At 43.2% G+C, this 19421-nt stretch overlaps 1 protein-coding gene across 11 annotated transcripts in view; it reads left to right on the top strand.

The window, feature by feature from the left end:
- Positions 1–19421, top strand: part of RGS6 (regulator of G-protein signaling 6) — a 656379-nt gene that overhangs the window by 552261 nt on the left and 84697 nt on the right. For all 11 annotated transcript variants that reach the window (XR_001002633.1, XM_011949627.1, XM_011949623.1 and 8 more), the window contains exons 7-12: positions 3254–3318; positions 7484–7560; positions 10362–10443; positions 11843–11917; positions 13984–14082; positions 15450–15511. Coding sequence is in view for 10 of the 11 variants with exons in the window: in XM_011949627.1 (XP_011805017.1) it covers positions 3254–3318; positions 7484–7560; positions 10362–10443; positions 11843–11917; positions 13984–14082; positions 15450–15511 (460 nt within the window). In the remaining variant the exon portion in view is untranslated. The remainder of the gene's footprint in view (positions 1–3253; positions 3319–7483; positions 7561–10361; positions 10444–11842; positions 11918–13983; positions 14083–15449; positions 15512–19421) is intronic.

Below are 19421 nucleotides of genomic sequence, written 5' to 3'. Positions count from 1 at the left end.
AAGAATTCAATATAGTATGATTTAGACTGATGAAGTACCGGACACTTTCATTCAATCGACAACCATTTACTGGTCCCCACTCTGTCAAATTCTATATCAGAGACTGAAAAATCACCATTGTACTGTGGAGGATCAAGCAAGGGGACTGTGGGGGATCAAGTGAGTGGACTGTGGAGGATTAAGTAAGGGCTGTGACTTAGTCAAATAGTCCCCGATATTCAGTGGGCTCAATGGAAGCAGTAGCTGCTACAATGGTGATTTTTCCAACACCTAAAACAGTACTTAGCCCATAGGAGACACTCAGTACATTTTTGAATGAGTGACTGAATGAGTAAACGGATCGGTGAATATCATAGAGAAAACTCTGCACTGGGCCTCAATTCTAATTCCATCTCCATCACTAACTAGCCCTTGAGTCCATCACTTCACTTCTCTGGGCCTCTAGTTTCCCCATCTGTAAATGAGGGGCCTGTACTTCATGGTTGCCAAGGTTACCTCCAGTGCTAAAATGCTGTAATTCTAAAAAGTCATCAGAGAGTATGAAGAAAATAGAGAAATAAGTGAGTTATAGGTTCCCTAGTTTAGGAGATTGAGGACATAATGATGTTGCTAGTAAAAGCAGAAAGTACAGAAAGGGGTCAGTTTCTTCAGTACATTGAAATTCGATAAGCTGAATTTTTTTTAAGAAATTCAATAGCATATATAATACATGAATCTGTTCCCTTTATACAATTTTTAAATATGTTCCACTTTTTTTTGGTGACACATGATGAACTTGGGATGGCAGTGGATTTATCTAAGTGAGATATGAGATATAGGTAAGGGTGCAATGCCAGATGTAAGAACAAGGAAATATAAATTTTTTGGTAAGAAATTAAATATCCAAGAGAAACCAGTATCTGAGCTTAAGACAGTTCCTCCAGATGCCCTCTTGTAGGGCTGACTGTTGTCACCAGTAGTCACTAAAGTTGGTTGGAAGTTAGAGCAAGTGCTGGTGAAGGCACTCTGGGATGCAGACAAGCCCCAGGAAGTTCTGTGCCAAGAACAGCCACATCCCACCTTCCTTGTTGTGGTGAAAAGATTTCTTGTGTGACTTTAGGCACAGGGACATTAGCTAGTAGCGTGTGACCCTGTGACTCATGGCCATCAGGAGTGACCCCAGCTCTGCATTCCATGTATAATACCTCACTTCACAACCTCCCTGCCCCATTTTGACCCAGCTGTCCCCTTTGGACATTTCTTGGGATGACTCTGCCTGCATAAAACCCATAGTCAAATCCAGGTTAGCCTTTTCTGAGTTTTACATTTGGCAAATGCAAAATACTGTCCAGGGCAGCATTGTCAAAGCACCTGCCACCTCCACTGACCTGCACTGCTCAAAGGTAATCAAGACCTGGCCCAGTGGGGCTGATGACATGTCAAGCTTCCTGCCTGAGGTTGTCCCTAATTCTGCCAGGACTCCAAGAGACTGAAGGAGGTACTGTGTGATAGATCAGACACCCCTTTATCAGACCCAGTGAAGCACTATAGCTGCTTCGTTCATTGGAAAAGTTGGTAAGTAGAAAATCATTTTTAAAATGACATATGTACACCTTAAAGCACCTCATGGAAAGGTAAGATATACAAAGGAACACTCATCTGACAGCCATGTGAGGTAGGACCACAGTGTTCTCTTTGATTATGAGCTGAATGATTTTAGTTTCTTAAATCAACCACACTCAAAATAAACTACCCTGTTTTGGTGTCTTTAAAGTGCATCAAGAAGGTAAAGACATTTTTGTAGTCTTTTGTACATTGGCCCCTCCTAGATTTTTATTATTTTTCTTCCTTTTTCCAGTTATCTCACCTGTATCAAATTCACCAGTGACTGTCTTGGCTGACTCTCCTTCATTAAATTGTTCCAGATCACTCAACTGAGTTTTCATAGAAGCAACACTCTCTCTCTTTGCACATTAGTTTCATTGACACATGTAATATTTAGTGAACTTGTGTGATTAAAATAACAGATGTGCCTGACATAAGCACATTTGGGAACAACCACAACTGACTCTTATGAGCACACAATTTGCCAGAACTGTGGGCATGCCAGAGGGTAGGCTGCTAGCTTCCAGGCTCCAAAATGTCATAGATATCAGTAAATTTTTCAGAACAAATGAATGAAGTAGGTTGATCCAGCAGAGTTGACTAGAGATCTCTTAGTAAACAGATCTTGTTGTCCAACAACAAAATGATCACAGGTTCTCTCTGGCCCTCCCTCTTGATCATTCTGTTGTTCATTTATTTATGCCATTCATCTACTGGTTTCCCTGGATTGTTCCACTTGGCTCTGGAGAAGGAGGAAGACATTGAAGAAGGAAAGGTAGGGAGAAGTGATGATGAAGGCCGTGTCTGAGGAAGAAACAGGGAAACCATGGGCCAAGAACCTTTCCTTAGCCTGGGTTGAGAGACCTAAATTGTGTTCCCTTTCCATAGCCTTTTTACTACACCTGGCAAGACAGGCTCTGGTGCTAAGGATGAAAGCTGAGCAGGACATAGCCTCTGCCCTTAAAGAGACTTCAGCCTAGAGCGGGGGACAGTCTAGTAAATACAGGATTTCAGTGAATGGAATTTAGTTCCATGGTCGAGGATGTGTAGATGCTATCTGAAACACCAACCTGGGTCTTCAAAGATTAGTAGGAGGTTGCCAGATAGACAGAGGGAAAGAGAGAAGAGAGAAAGACCTTCCACAAAAAGGACGCATATACAAAGGAATGAATCTAAAAGAGTTTGGTGGCCTCACAGTGCCTGCATGAGGGAGAAGAAGTTGATGAGATAAGCAGTGAGCGGATCATAAAGAACCATATTTGCCACCCTAATGAACCCAGCCTTATTTCTGAGGCCATTGAGGATGCAAGGCAGAGCTTTTAGGCACAGGAGTAATGTGGTCATGTTTGTGAAATATCACTCCAAGTGAAGGATGTTCAGGGTGAAGCAGAGTAAGGAGGAAGAAGGGGAGTTGTCAGGATTGGAATATGGAGGAGTCCTCATCTGATCATGACTACAAAAAGATTTCTAGAGGTCAGGGGTCATGATGTCCACTTAGAAAACATATTTTTCCCAGGACAGTGCTGGGCACACAGCAAGGGTGGGTGGGCGGGATGGCTGGCTGGCTGGATGGATAAATGGGTGAATGAATGGACACATGGATGGATGGGCTTATAATTCCATTGTGCTGCTGGTTTTGTACATGTTGTCCTTTCTTTTCTTCCCTCAGCCATCTATCTCTGTAAGAGGACAATGCAGAATAAAGCGAGGCTGGAACTGGCAGATTATGAAGCAGTAAGTATGATTATTTTCCAGGATATGAGAAGAGAGTAAAATCATATCTGTAGCTCTATCTAAGCTTATTTTTTTTCTTTTGTCCCCCTTTCATCCCTTTCAGACAGTGGAAAGGAAGGATCTATTTCTCCTCCTTTGTTCTCACCTCCTCTGACCATCACAATAAGATTGTATTTTTACATAAATAACTCTTAAAATTCAACAATAAAAAAACAAGCAGCTCAACTTAAAAATAGGCAAATGACTTAACAGATATTTTACCAAAGAGGACACAAGGATGATAAATAAGCCCATGAAAAGATGTTCAATATTATTAGCCATTTAGGAAATGCAGATTAAATCCATGGTGTGATACCATTACATACCTATTAGAATGGCCAAAATAAAAAATACTGATGATACCAAGTGATGGTGAGGATGTCGAACAACTGAAACTCTCCTGCATTGCTAGTGGTAATGCAAAATGGTACAGCCACTCTAGAAAATAGTTTGGCAGTTTCTTATAAAGTTGAGCAAACACTTACCATATAACCAAGTAATCCCACTTCTATATACATACCCTAGAGAAATCAGAACTCATGTTCACACAAACACCTATAAACTAATGTTCACACAAGCTTAATCTGTGATAACCAAAAGCTGAAAACAACCCAAATGCACTTTAACAGTTGAATGGTTAAGCTAACTGTGGTACATCCATACAATAGAATACTACTCTGCAGTAAAAAAGAATGAACTATTGATACATACAACCACTTGAATGAGTACCAAGGACATTATGTTGGGTGAAAGAAACCAATCTCAAGCCATTCCATTTATAGGACATTCTTGAAAAGATAAAACTATCATGATGAAAAGCAGATCAATGATTGCTAGGGGTTATGGATGGGGTAGGGGATTTTTGGAAGGTGATAGAACTGTTCTGTATCCTGATTGTGGTGGTGGTTGTATGAATCTATACATGTGTTAAAATTTACAGAATTGTACAGAAGGAAAAAAGTCAAATTTACTACATAGTAATATTTTAAATCAAAATTTTAAATTGCATCTTTATACCCACTCTCCTCTGCTTAGTAACAGAGGCAGAATCTAAGGGTAAAATTCAATTGAGAAAGTAAGACAAGATGTATGTCACATGAGGCATCTACTTCCCAGCTTTCTTACCTTCCCCCTCTATCGTCCTTCATAAGATGGGACTTCTTGCAAAAATCAGAGGCCCCACCATCAAACTTGGGTCCATTCTGATTTGACAGAGCCCAGAAACCAAAGCACTTGAAAACTCATAGATCATTTACCTTTTTTTTCAACTTTGGGTTGCAAAATTTTCCCCCCAAACTGAACTTTATGTGGGTCACAGAAAATGGGAGAAATTGCCTGAACTTTCTTGTACCTTCCACTTCCCTCTCCCTATACGTCTTCCGAAGAATGTGCTGCTGAGCCGTGAATGACTGAAGGGCCAGCAGCTGTGGGAGGAGGAGCAACATTAAGGGCAGCAGAGAATCCTTCCCTGCGTAGTCCAGCATTAACAGCATCTTCAGACCCACCCACCTCCAAAACCCCTCCTACTTTTACTGCCTCAGTCTTTCAAAACGAGTGTGAGGCCCCACTCTGCCAGGCCTTACCTCTCCTTGGTTCATGTTCCCAAGCCTACCAAGCCAGCTGGGCCATCGCTCCCCTCTCTGCAGCCCAAGTATGAATGTGCATGCCACTAGGGAGCAGGACCTGTGCATGGCCCTTCACCTCTTTGATCCCACTGGCATTGTGGACCTGTGAATGGGATGCAGGGGGACAGAAGAGGAAGAAGCAGTGCAGCAGTTTGTCCAGAGCCTCAGGACCTGGATAGAGTTTGCATTATCAGATGATCATATGTTGGAACATTATAATCTCCCCAGATAAACTTTGGCCTGTTTGTTCTGCGGCTGTGGACATGCTGGGAGCCTGGTTGTGCCCTTGTCTGCCCCAATGTCCAGCAGTCACATCACCCCTCCTTCAAAAGACTGCTGTTGTACTCTTTGTGCACCCAGTGCAAGTAGCTTCGACATGATGACGTTACTTCCTTAACACAGCCTTGAGGAAAGGCCCAGACTGTAGAAGCCTGGGGCCCCTCCTTCCTGTGTGTCTCTTCCCCATATTTTCAATGTTTTAGAAAAAGGTTCCATACAGAAATCAGACAGCATCAACTCCTGCTGTATTTGATTCAATTTCTCTGATCTTGTCCCTTAATGTTCTGCTGTGGTATTTGTAAAGAATATGGCATTGAGGCCAGGTGTGGTGGCTCATGCCTGTAATCCCCAAGGTGGGCAGATCACGAGGTCAGGAGATTGAGACCATCCTGGCTAACATGCTGAAACCTGTCTCTACTAAAAATACAAAAAAATTAGCCAGGCGTGGTGGCACACACCTGTAGTCCCAGCTACTCAGGAGGCTGAGGCAGGAGAATCGCTTGAACCTGGGAGGTGGAGGTTGTGAGCCAAGATCGCGCCACTGCACTGCAGCCTGGGCAACAGAGCAAGACTCCATCTCAAAAAAAAAAAAACAAAAACAAAAAATATGGCATTGTGATGTGCTCTCAGGTTGAAGTTCTGCACAAAAATGATTCAAAACCAAAACATTTTGCTTCCAAAATGCAATAATTTTTTATAAATGTTCTGATTACATATTCTTTTTATAAAAACAAAAATTCAAACAGCAAAGAAAGGAGAGAATATAACCCGTGACTTCCCCCCACCTAAGTTTTTTCTCTGCATACATTTTTTTCTTTACAAAACTTTATTAGAATCATACCATAAACATTATTGTGGCAGCTGCTTCTCTTTCCCCAGTCATTATACTGTAGGTATCTCGGGGTCCTTACCATGTCAGTAACTGTAATCTACATTACTGTGTTTAATGGCTGCCTAGAATTCTATACTATGACTGTGTCACAGTTGATTGGCATTGAGGCATTACCAGTTTTGCTTCCTGTGAGCAGTGGAAGGGTCAAAAAGACAGTTTTTTAGAACTACTTGCGCACCAAGCCTGGGTAATAACTGTGAGCTCCTGTGTGGTACTCTCCAACTGAAGCTCCTTTTATATTAATAATCCATTAATGAGGGTAATCAATTAGTGTTGGCATGAGCTCTATGAAAATACATAGCATAATATGGGCTCCAGCCTTGCATTCATCAGAATTAGGAGGATCATTAGGGTGCCTGTCAAATTCCCCTCCTCACCGTCCATCCTCTTGTTCTATTAGGTAACTCTACAGACTTAGAGAAAATACTTTTTTCTCTAATGCCAACCCTCAATGACTTTTCTTTTCTTTCTGTTTTTGGCTTTTTCTTTCATGAACATCACAAATGTAGACACTCTCTTCGGGCCCTTTTTTTTTTTTTTTTTTTTTGGGACGGAGTTTCAGTCTTGTTGCCCAGGCTGCAGTGCAGTGGCCGGATCTCAGCTCACTGCAACCTCCCCGCCTCCCAGGTTCAAGCGATTCTCCTCTCTCAGTCTCCCAAGTAGCTGGGATTACAGGCACTTGCCACTATGCCCAGCTAATTTTTGTAATTTTAGTAGAGACGGGGTTTCACCCTGTTGACCAGGCTGGTCTCGAACTCCTGACCTCAGGTGATCCATCTGCCTCGGCCTTCCAAAGTGCTGGGATTACAGATGTGAGCCACTGCACCCAGCCTCGGCCACTTTTGAATCCTGACATTAGAAAAAGCATGAAAGTCAGGTCCCCTTGGTTCTCCTTTCCTGTGACCTTCCCAGCTGCCTACTGGAAGACGAGTCCTGAGAAATCCAGCCTTGGTTTTGTGCCTGAGATACCAACAGGTGGCAAAGACTCGTTAATTCCCCAATAGCCACAGACAATTTTCCCTATTTTCAGCAACCTTTGAAACAAGTGCTGTGTGAGTTGCATTCTTGTAAAACACATAAGAAGAGAGGAATCAGGTGAACCACAGAGACTTCACACTTAATGGGTGTGTAAATGAATATTAATAGTTCAGCTCTGTACATCAGGGTCTGGTGCAAAGTCAAATTGGATGCATGTCCAGGGGATTTAAAGCAGGTCTTGCTGTTCTGTTGGAAGTAACCAGAATGGATGGCTGCCTCATCATAAGCATAGGTGTCGATGTGCTAATTTACGATGATTAATGCCTTCTTGTTGATTTTCGTTTCTCATTAGGAAAACCTAGCAAGACTCCAGAGGGCCTTTGCAAGGAAGTGGGAATTCATCTTTATGCAAGCAGAAGCACAAGTAAAGTAGGTGAACTTAATAGAGACCATTTCAGAGAGGAAAAGACTCTGGAATTTGGAAATGGTGTGAAGGTGGGATTGTCAAAGTGAAGTTTCCAGATGGCGTTGGTATTTCTAATCTGGCATGAGGGCACCTGAGTAGAAATTAAGGTCAGGATGGATAAGTTTCACCTTCATAACCGAAGTTACTGTAAAACAATTTCAGAAATGTGTGTTTCCGCCGATAAGGGAGATCCTCCCAAAGGTAGAACTCTGGTTATAAGAAGATGTATCTATTTCCCCAAGAGATTTCCAGTTATTTTCTGTGCTCAAAGGCTGAAACCCCATTTTACCTGTTGGACTGGAGATTTTGTCTTCATAGGAAAACAGTTTGGAGTTTCAGGAAGAACAACAAGTAGCCTCTGTCTTCTTCTCCCTGACAGGGGAGGAGTTAGAACCAATAGAAAAATAAGGCACAGAAGTCAGACAGTTGGAGTCCAAAATATCAGATTATTACATTAATTAAAAAACAAGAGTAAGGCCGGGCACAGTGGCTTATGCCTGTAATCCCAGCACTTTGGGAAGCTGAGGCAGGCGGATCACCTGAGGTCGGGAGATGGAGACCAGCCTGACCAACATGGTGAAACCCCGTCTCTACTAAAAATACAAAATTAGCTAGGCATGGTGGTACATCCCTGTAATCCCAGCTACTCAGGAGGCTGAGACAGGAGAATTGCTTGAACCCAGGAGGTGGAGGTTGCAGTGAGCTGAGATTATGCCATTGCATTCCAGCCTGGGCAACAAAAGCAAAACTCTATCTCAAAACAAAACAAAACAAAACAAAAACAAAAAAACAAGATTTTAAGGCATGACATTGGATATGTGGCCACAGGTGCAAATTAAACCTGCCCTTCCTGGACAAAGGTGTGTATCTATAGGCCTCCTCTCCCCAGCGTCTCCACCCCACCCCACCAGGGCAGAGGTGACCCCTGTAAGTTTTCTGCACGCAGAGAGCAGCTATCCCGAGCACAGGCTGACCTAGATGGGGGCCCAGAGAGGGAGAGTCTGAACTTTCTCAATTTCTTCTTTCAAGTCTACCAATTACTTAAGTCATTTTTCCTCCCCAAAGGACAAGAGATGAAAGGAAAAAAGTAGTTGGAAGGGTTTTTCCCAGAATTTTTTCTCCTGGGTACATAGTGGACATTTCTTCCTCTCTAAGGAAACATGAGGAATGGGTACTCTGCGTTCCCTACCCCACAAACATGGTTGTCAACCAGATCCATTTAATTGTGGGAAACAGAATGATTGGATCTGGATCTCCCCTGTCCTTCCCAGGGATGATGTCTAGGTTAGCCAGAATGGTGAACAGGAGAAGTAGGACAGGAGCAGGAAAGGGATGCTGAGCTGGGAGACTAGGACTATGTTTCCTCTGGGTACCACTTGCATGTGAGCAGCCGCTGAGTCTTCAGAGCAACCCTCTCACATGCCTGAGTGGTGTTGCAGCCCATGGCCTGGAGCCGGGTCTCAGGCTGTGTGGGTGTAGACTCATCACAGCTATCGTCACAGTTGGAAGTGACCTGAGGCCATCTGGTCTAGTGGCCTGTACACTGCCATTGTTGTGACCCTCCCCCAACAGTCTCTGCCTTTTTTCTGTCCATGATGCCAGCCACCTCCTGACCACCCAGCAGCCCCTGGGGTAGGTGGGTACCAGGCATTGGGTGCCCCCGAAGAGGTGAAGGTGGGAGAGTAGGTGAGATGGAGGCTGAGATTCAACTGGACTAAGGCAGAATTGCACTTGTGTACTCAGAAGCCACTGGAAAGCAAAGAGGAATGCTAATTCTTCCAGAATCAAACAGCATCACAAGTTATAAACAGAGGGGAAATTGTTACTTCATAAATATATGGTATTTCTCGATTAACTTTTTTTATTAACTCTGTGATTACATTATAATTGTGGGCCACCTAAGTACACAGTAATTATCACAAAAATCGCAGGGTGATTATGGGTTTATTTCAGTCCGGTAAACTAAAGGGTTCCCAAGAGAGCCGAGAACCAGGAGTTACACGGCAATTAATCTGAGTTGCTTTTTACTTGAAGAAATAAAATGAAGTAATACATGCTTTTTTAAAAAAAAAAAAGAAGAAGAAGAAAGAAAAAGAAAAAACCTCTTATCTGTGCTACAGATCAGAACAATAAGTCTTTGTCACCTGCAATTTCCCTCTTGCAATTTGTGCCTCCCCCAGCTGAGGCAGGGATATTTGCCTCCTGGATCTTGTCTCATGCAAGGGCCATTATTCTGCCTTTAGAAAGCCAGATGGTGTAAGTGACTTATAAAACACATAATTGCAGCATTTTAAAGACATTTCTTTCTACTGATTCTAAATCTAAAGCAAACTTTCAAATTTGAACATGGAACACTGGTGAAATGGTAGTTATATTCCATCTTATAATTTGTATATGCAGTATCCTTTTTGATGAAGGGGCGTATCAACGGATAATTCGGTTTTTAATAATCCAAATCTTAATACTTCAGATGAACAGCTGCATTCCTATTCTTCCCTTAGGCCACCATGTTCATTACACATATATGGCAATCTGTAATCTAGCCTAAAACAAGTTCTCTTACCATGTGTGGAATTTTGGGGGTTTTCAGGGAGGGGAATTATACACCCCTATTTCACAGCTCTGCGGAGAGCAGGCACCATGAGGGTACCAATGGTCTTGTGTTCACTTAGCTCCTAGAAACAGGAGCAAATGCTGGCACAAGTGTCTGCAGGGAAAACAGAATACAGAGCCTCTTATTTCCTTTCTCTCTTTACTCTTTCAGGATTGACCGGAAAAAGGACAAGACAGAAAGGAAAATTTTGGATAGTCAAGAACGAGCCTTTTGGGATGTCCACAGGCCTGTGGTGAGAAAGCTCTACTCAGTTCTCTAGATTTTTTTTCTTAATTTTTCATTTTTATCTCTATAGGGAAAAGACCGTCTTTAGCCACCAGGTGTCTCATTCTTAAGAAAATCGCTGAGCTTTGTGGAACTGGTTTTGCCATTCATTTGTATAATCTCAGTAAATTTCCTGGAATATATGTAAGTTCCACCTTTTAAAAAATTATTCATTCATGAAAATATGGAATTGCAAAAAGAGAAGCTATGGGAATTCCACCAAAAGACCTTTGGGTCCCAAAGGCTTACATTCCCCAAATTAACAATTTCCATTTCCACTGCTATTCAACTCTAAATCTTAAACTATTCTCTGTCGAATACAGTTAATTCTTGTTATCCATGGCAGCTATGTTCTATAAAGTCTTTGCAAACACTGAACTAGCGCACATTGAAGCATCGCTCCCATGGGAACTACCAAGCTAGGTCCCTGTGAGCCTGTGGCCACAACATTTTTATCAGCTGATCGATACATAACCTTTTAAATGTGTTTCTGTGTAAAAACACCTTACGCAATATATATCATTGATGCATTAACATTAAACTCATGGCCAGCAGCACTATTGTTCATGCCTTCACAAAGCTTCGCTAACACGTTTATTTCCTCCTGAGGCACGTCAGACTCTTGCTTGGGAACGGTGGACAGCACTTCAGCACTATCTTTGGGGCCATCTTAAACAGCAAAATCACCAACAAAAAGCACAAAAATGCAGAAAAGTTGCCACTAAATTAGCCCTAAATAGACGGGCCTGAAACAAAAAGGCAGGACATCACCTTGTTCAATTTCAGTGGGAAACACGCACATCAGTCTACCCAAGGTGCAACTACTGATGAGGGGGTTATAAAAGAAATTGAGGAAGTAGGCAAATTCACAAATGCAAAAATGTGTAAATAATGAGGTTTGACTGTATTTCTGATTTCATGTTATTAAAACAAATCTTGCATTTTCCTTATGGAAATGGAACTAAAAAGAATAAACTATTGTTCTTCTTAAAATTTAATTAAAAGCAAAAAATAAATAAATAGCTACTCATCCTGATATCATGGAGTCTTTTTCAAATGGTTAAGTATGTTAAAAAACATTTTTTTAAAGGGCTGTACCTGATGCAATCTTGTCACTTGAATAGCTAATTTGCTCTTAAAAACTGTGCACTATACCCTCTACATATCATCCTTAGATTATGAGGTAAGCTTTTCTAGATCATATGAGAACTCCACAGAGGAACACATATGATGGCAAAACAGAAAAAAATCATGCATTGTCTGTAATGGAAAAAGATAAAGATTGATCCTGTTGGTGTGACATGGGCTAAATTGGAAGTGTAATTTTCACGTAGTAATTTATATGATGTGTTTTTTTTTTTTCTCAGCCAGGCTGTGTGAACACAACAGAAATGGACATCCGAAAATGTCGACGTTTGAAGAATCCACAAAAGGTTAAAAAGGTTCGCTAGTTTAGCTGAGTTAAAAATTCCTGATGTGAATAGCCCTTCCAGTTCTAGTACTATTCAAATAGTAATTTGCTGCTTGTAATTCCACCACCTTTTGTCTTTTGAAACCGTAACCATTTCACAAATACTGATTGAGCAGCTGATGCATGCTTGGCGCTGTGCTCGTGCTAGGATACAGCGGCGGGTCCTCACGGAGCCCAAAGCATGGCAGGGAGTAAAACAAGCCAACAGGCAACAGGGCCATGAATGCTGTGTTAGGAGATGTACAAGACAGTTGAGGAGCCCAGGAGGGGCAGCTAAGCCAGACCTGGAGGGGACGGGGGTAAGGGGCTTCCCAAGGACATCCTGAAAGAGGGTCAGGTGTTCTGAAGGGTTAAGTTCTATCTAGTTGTCTCTGGGGAGGTGGCAGGGAAGGCAGGAAACAAAAGGAACAAGAAGTGGCAAAGCTCACAGGTGAAAGCAAGCTTTGTACTTAGAGGCAAATGAAAGTCTCTTTTATGTTTTGTTTTATTTTATTTTATTTTATTTTATTATTTTATTTTATTTTTTGATAGAGCTGGATCACCCAAACTCAAATCACCATCTTGCCCAACTGTGAATGACCCAGTGGTCTCTTGTGTTTGACTTTACTGAAAGGAGTAGTGACCACAGCATGTCTGAGGGTACCATGCTCAGACTCCCCCACGATTTGTACATCGCACCTTCTCCACAGCACCAGGGACAATATTGCAGGAGAGCATGACCAGACTCCATAATATTAATTTCCAAAGAGTGGGCCGGGTGCGTTGGCTCACACCTGTAATCTCAACACTTTGGGAGGCTGAGGCGGGTGGATCACCTGAGGTTGGGAGTTCAACACCAGCTTGACCAACCTAGAGAAACCCCCTCTCTACTAAAAATACAAAATTAGCTGGGCACGGTGGTGCATACCTGTAATTCCAGCTTCTTGGGAGGTTGAGGCAGAAGAATCGCTTGAACCCGGGAGGCAGAGTTTGCAGTGAGCCGAGGTCGTGCCATTGCACTCAAGCCTGGGTGACAAGAGCGAGACTCCATCTCAAAAAAAAAAAAAAAAAATCCAAAGAATGGAGATGCGTCCCCAAACATTTATATTTCTTGTGATGATCAATTAGCTCTCTTTCATGTATGTATTAAAAAAAAAACACACATACACACTAGACATGGCATATGTATATAAACTTCTTTAATCTACTTACATATTTTGTTCTTCACTGAGATAATAATACCCACTGTATTATATTTTAAAATGTTATTCCTAAAATGTCCTCATTTCATCTTCAAGAGCCCCATAATTCTAACATTACAGAATTTCATGGAGTCTCATCCACCTTATCTGAGCCCTTTTTCATTTTGATGATTTTGACTACACATTGCTTACCCTCAGGGTTTCATTTCTTTCCCATTGCGAAGATTGTGTTTAGTCTGTCCATAATACCAGGAACAGCTTTAAATGTAGCTATAGCTACAGACATGTGGAGAAACTGAGGCCAGAAAACTGTTTAACTTGAAAGGGAAACCCTGAAAGGCTGCCATCCCAGTTTTGTACCAGATGGGCATCTGCTAACCAACAGAAATGTAGAGGGGATCTTTTGTGCATATTCTTCGGCAGTGGTTCTTGAACTTTCTTTATTCAGAATCTTTTGGGGCATTTGATAAAAATGCACATTTCCAAACCCACCCACAAAGATTCTGATGCCATAAGTCCAGGGGGTGAGGGGATACTCAGCAACATGTCTTTTCCAAGCACAGCCAGGTGATTCTTTGTAGATGGTCTATGGACCATATCTGGAGAAACACTGAGATACAAGGAGGCTATTTTCAGCCCAGTAAAAGGCAGGATGTGGGTTATAGTGGTACCCCAAAGATGAGATGACATGCCTTAAGAGGCAGCATTCTCATCATTGAAGAAATAAAAGCAGAGACCAATCTCGTATTGTCATGAGGGGATTCAGGAAATTGGATGAGTCATTGAACTAGCTGACCCCTAAGCCACCCTCCGACGCTGCAGGTGGATGACACTCTGTGCTTGCTTCTTCTCCTAGTCCGTGTATGGCGTGACTGAAGAGTCCCAGGCACAGAGCCCGGTGCATGTACTCAGCCAACCAATCAGGAAAACAACAAAAGAGGACATCCGGAAACAGGTGAATGAATTGATGGCTCGCATTCCCAGGAGGAGATGGGGCCAGTTTAAAAACCCTTTCAAATGTTCACCTCTGAAGATTGAGCAAGCTTTGAGTTCCTGGAAACCACAGTGGAACCCAGCTGTGGGTGATTGAACCTTTAAGTGCTGTGTGTGAACGAGCCACGGAAGCTTGAGAGAGAATTCTCTACCCAGTTCCTCCAGCAGTTATTAGAAAAGGGTGTAAATGAGTCATCCCCGGCCTTGGGGTAACTGCTGTAGTGGGGTTTCCCACAGTCCACTGTGGGAGCTGGAGGAAGGAGGGGGCTCATGTCACACAGTCCTTATAATTGGAATGCACTTCCAGACTAAACCAGCTCAGGATGGTGTACTTTTATTGCTGTGATTTGAAAGGAACGCTTAATAATAAATAAAGCCCTACTCCCAATGCCTTTTCAGCATTACTTGGTTGAATGTTATTTTCTTTCATGTTGAGGAGCCCAGGTCAACAGACAATGGCTAATTATATTACTTCCTTCTGATATTAACTGGTAACAAAGCAACCTACTGTTTATATTATGTCTTGCTGGTTTCTAGAGGGCAAAACCCAAAGGAGTAAACTTTTAGGTGCTTGCCCATGACAAATTTATTTTCTGATGGGTAAGAGGTAATGGATTTATGAAAAAAAGCTATTTGGCCAGGCTCAGTGGCTCATGCCTGTAATCCCAACACTTTGTGAGGCCGAGGCAGGTGGATCATCGGAGGTAAGGAGTTCTAGACCAGGCTGACCAATATGATGAAACCCTATCTCTGCTAAAAATACAAAAAAGTTAGCCGGGCGTGGTGGCATGTGACTGTAGTCCCAGCTACTCAGGAGGCCAAGACAGGAGAATCGCTTGAGCCTGGGAAGCAGAGGTTGCGGTGAGCTGAGATCATGCCACTGCACTCCAGCCTGGGCAACAGATTGAGACTATCTCAAAAAAAAAAAACCAGAAAAAAGCTCTTTGATGATTCCAGTGAAAGGTGGGCAGAGGAGGGGTCACTGGGGATTATTCAAAACAGGTATTTATGGTGCACATTTCACCTGTCTGTGCCGTTGCTAAGTTTTGTAGAATATATATTGCCTTTAAGTTTTGGAAAGCAAGACTTAAATCACACCACAGTAGAGGAGGAGGGGAGACACAGGCTAAATTGTAGAATGTGAATCTTGTATGATAGGGATGTCCAGAGGCACAAGTAGGTTGCTGGAGGGCAGAGCTGAGGGAGTTGGAGATGTCTGGCCAGAGGAGCTATTTGGATCTTGGTAGAAATGCAGGATTTGGGTTTGTGGAGCGAGGGGCAAAAATAATTGTAGTTTGGTCTTAATGTCTGTGTTCTCCATTTTCCCAGATAACATTTTTGAACACACAGATCGACAGACATTGTTTGAAAATGTCCAAAGTGGCTGAAAGGTATGTTTTCCTTCAATAATATTACTGCTTTCTTCTAATTTAACAGGGAAGAAATGTTACAGGGTTATGGTTAACAAATGTGTTCAACGCCAAGAGTGAGACTGCAATTATTCCTTAGACTGGGGTGCAAAAAAACCCACAGGCTCCATGTGAGTATAACTAAGATAACAGACCTCCCTTGAGTGATGTCAAGAAATGTTCCATTGCTAAGGCTTTACAGGGGTTGGCCACGGGACCTTGTCAATCAAGGAAGAATGTCCTTTAAAGCTACATAATGCACCTTTGCCTTCAGCCTCTTGATTAATTCAAATGGAAATTGCTCCCTTTTCAGCTATAAAATGCCCAGATTCACTTTATAGGGGAAAAGAAATTATGTGTGTCCTTTGAGGCACTGGCCGCATAGACAGGAGGGGACTGGATCATCGGGAAGAGTTCCGCCTCCACACACCATCAACCACTGAACTGCATCAAATCAACAGCAAAGAAAATATTTGGCCCCTCCAGCCTGGCTTCCACAGCGATGTGTGTGCTTCAGTCTGCACCAGTAGCTGGTTCCACTCCGTTAACTCGTGGGAGACTCAATAGACTCAATTTTATCAACTAAATGGTCTGTTTTTTTAACTCTTCCGTGAAGACGGGAGACCACATGGGGAATCTATATGGAATAAATCTAACCAGGCAGCTCAGTAGTGAACATTTATTCGTCCATATGCTGCTGTTAAAGCAATGACCAATTGCTGAAGGAATCAAGAGCTTAAGTTGGGTCTTGGTATTTATGGGATGTCAGATAAACTGAGTCTTTTAAGCCCAGCTCCTACAGGGGGCTGGCTGTGTGAGCTCCCTGTAAGCCTGTAAGCCTTTCTCTGCTGGCCCCTGGGTTGATTCACATCTTTTTTCTAGATAAATTACAACAAATGGAAAGTATAAAAACTCCAACCCCAAACAAAGAGTCTGATTGAACACCCTACCTTCAGGGGCTAAGGACATCCCTGGACTTGGGCTCATGTCTTTATTCCAGGGTTTCTCAATCATGGTGCTAGTGACATTCTGAGCCAGATAATTCTTTGTTGTGTTCTTAATGTCCTATGAATTATAGGATATTTAGCAGCATTCCTGACCTCTCCCCATTAGAGTTCAGTGGTCCCCCTACCACCACAGTTGTGAGAATCAAAAATGTCTCCAGACATTGCCAAATGTCCCCCAGGTGGGGTGAAAGTCACTCCCATTGAGAATCACTGATATTCCTGCTTTTTCTATACAAATGTTCTGGAAAGTTGCCGTGGCTGGAGCTCAGCTTACACTCAGGTAGTGATCACTCTGGAGTCGCCACTTCAGCTAGCTGTGTACACTGCAGAGTCACCTCATACCTCCTCTCTCATCACGTGTGGCTTCTGGCCAGAGTACCAGGCTTGGAAAATGCTTTTTAGGTCTCACTGTGGTTCCTTTGCCCCAGAAAGGTGGCTGTGAGTGAAACAGCAGCATGGCCTCAACTCTCTTGGTATCATCCATGGCCTGTGAGGAACCACGAGCTTCTTTCTCTGTGAACTAGGGACAGAAATGGCTGTCCTAGTATACTTTGAGGGCTGGTGTGCTAGCAATGCTCATGTCTGGCTTTGAAAGGTGGAAGGGCCCTTTAGGGTTTGCAATTTAGAAGAGCATATATATGGGAGCATCTTTCTTGGATCTATTTGCTCAGGTCCAGTGGTTCTAAGTACCATAATCCAGGTGAGGGAGGGGGTTAAAAAATGGAAATTCTCAAGCCTCAGCCCTAGGGATTCAGATTCAGTGGTTCCAGGGTAGAGCCAAGAAATCCACATTTTGGATAATCATCAAGTGGACTGATCTGGTCTTTCAGGATCTAGTGAAGCCATTGCCTGCTACTCAGGCTGACCTGAGAGTTCACATCCAGTTTGTTGTATCTTTGGAATGCAGAGAAAGAGCCTGAACCCATCAGCATGAGGTAGGCAGACTCCAGGGCAGGTGTGCCGAGAGGCCAAGGAATGGAGGAAACCAAGGTGGCGGCAGGGAACCTGGCCCATCCTATTGTTTGTTGGTTTCCTTGCTGTCAGGGAGGGGCCCCACCTGGCACCACCTAATTACGCTTGAGAGGCTGCTCATATTGAAGGATTATTCCAACTGGCTACTCCTCGGTGCCCAGCTAGAAGCTTTCATGAGTCTCTGCCCAGCAGAGGCTGGATTTTATTCCCAGCAGCAATAACTGGCAACTTTTCAATGTGACACGAGGGTTTTTCATTCGAGCCGCAAGGAAACCCCCAGATAAGGAGGAGGAGGGAAAGGAGATGTGTGTTAGCTGGAGATAAAGCAGCTGGGAGCCGGGCCTGTCAGTGGCTCTGTGAGGATGGGGCCAGGGAGGAGGTGCTGGCAGCTAGTGAGAAGCTGCCAGAGATCAGGCTGAGCTCTCTCAGGTGGACACATACATCCCCATCCCGATCTGGCTTCCCTGGGCCTGCTCCAGGCGATAAGTAGCAATTCATGAGAACCACATCCCCCAGGAAAGGACTTCATTGTTTTTCACTCAGTTCTGTGAGAACTAATAGTGGGGAGAGGCAGGAGGGTTGGGGTCAGCGAGTCTGGGCTCTGGGACGTCTACAGTCAGGGTTGGACTAAAGGGTGCATCCAGACCAGCAGGGAGGGAAAAAGGGAACTTTGCAAACTAAAGGGGCAGAACAGACAGTTTAGGGGATGGGTCTGGAACCCACCATCGAGGTTTGAATCCTGCCCCTGCCGTTTCCTATTTTCTAACTGATGAAACCAGTGGCTTCTTCTCTCAGTGCCTGTTTTCACCTCTTTAGAGGGGAGATAGTAGTGGTATTTAAATTATAGGGTTAATGAGTTCATGCATGGCAAAAGCATGATCCAGTCCTTGGGACTCAGTCTGTACACTAGGAATGTGAATAATTATTATTTTCCAGCGTGACACTTAACTGTGCTTTGGAAGAGAGCAGAATTCAAGTGCATGAGACGGAATGAACTGGATGTTGGTACTTAAAGGAGCAAACAAAGGGCAGGCCAAGGAGGGAGGCTGCTAATGCAATTTTTTTCTGCACCCTCTGTCTCCGCTCAGTCTCCCACACAGAGATCTCTGCAGTCTGCCTAAGACTGACCTTACATTGCATGTCTCCTTCCACTGCCTCACATGCCATCACTAATCTGGGGCTTTGGGGGAGAAAAGACTTGCTCTTCTGCACAGAATTTCTCAGATCATCCCAATTCCAAATATTCTGTCCATTATCTTCCCGAGTGCTTAAGCGTCCCCAAAATGCCAGCATCATGGCAACCAAACTACATTTCCTAGGCTGCCTTTTGCACCTGGAAGCAACAAAAAATTAGCTATTACCTAATTTTTGTTGCAGAACGTATTGTCCCTGCACACACACATGAGTGTCTCAGATAAATGACACTTAACACTCTAAGCTTTTTATTTTAACTATTTTTTTAATGGCAGTCTTTCTTAAATATGGTTCATCCACTTGCCTTCCTAACAAAAGGACACTACATTTCAGTTAATTTTTCTAGATGACTCAGAGTCAGTGGTCTTCTATTATGCTTTAAAACTGTCAGTGGTCAGGATCTTATAAGGTGCCACAAACTGCTTCTCCATCCCTAAATGGCCCCAGATGATAATATTCTTTGAATTCCTATTTCTGCCTTTTAGTTTTCTGTTTGTCTGCTTGTCTCTACTGGCCCTTCCCCCTCACTACCCAACCCCGGCTTTCCAATCTGTAGCAGACCATGTGTATCAGTTAGCTGTTGCTGAGTAACAAAACACCCCAAAACTCAGTGGCTTAAAAAATAGGCTTTCACTATTGCTCACATGTCTATGTGCCACCTGGCTCCACTGGTCTCAGCCGTGTTTCTCTATGTGGCTATGGGTTGGCTAGGCAGCTCT

The sequence above is a fragment of the Colobus angolensis genome, unplaced genomic scaffold (genome assembly GCF_000951035.1).
Source record: "Colobus angolensis palliatus isolate OR3802 unplaced genomic scaffold, Cang.pa_1.0 Scaffold3, whole genome shotgun sequence".
Classification (NCBI taxonomy): domain Eukaryota; kingdom Metazoa; phylum Chordata; class Mammalia; order Primates; family Cercopithecidae; genus Colobus; species Colobus angolensis.
The sequence above is the reverse complement of the archived record's forward strand: the minus strand, read 5'-3'. Positions and strand labels throughout refer to the sequence as shown.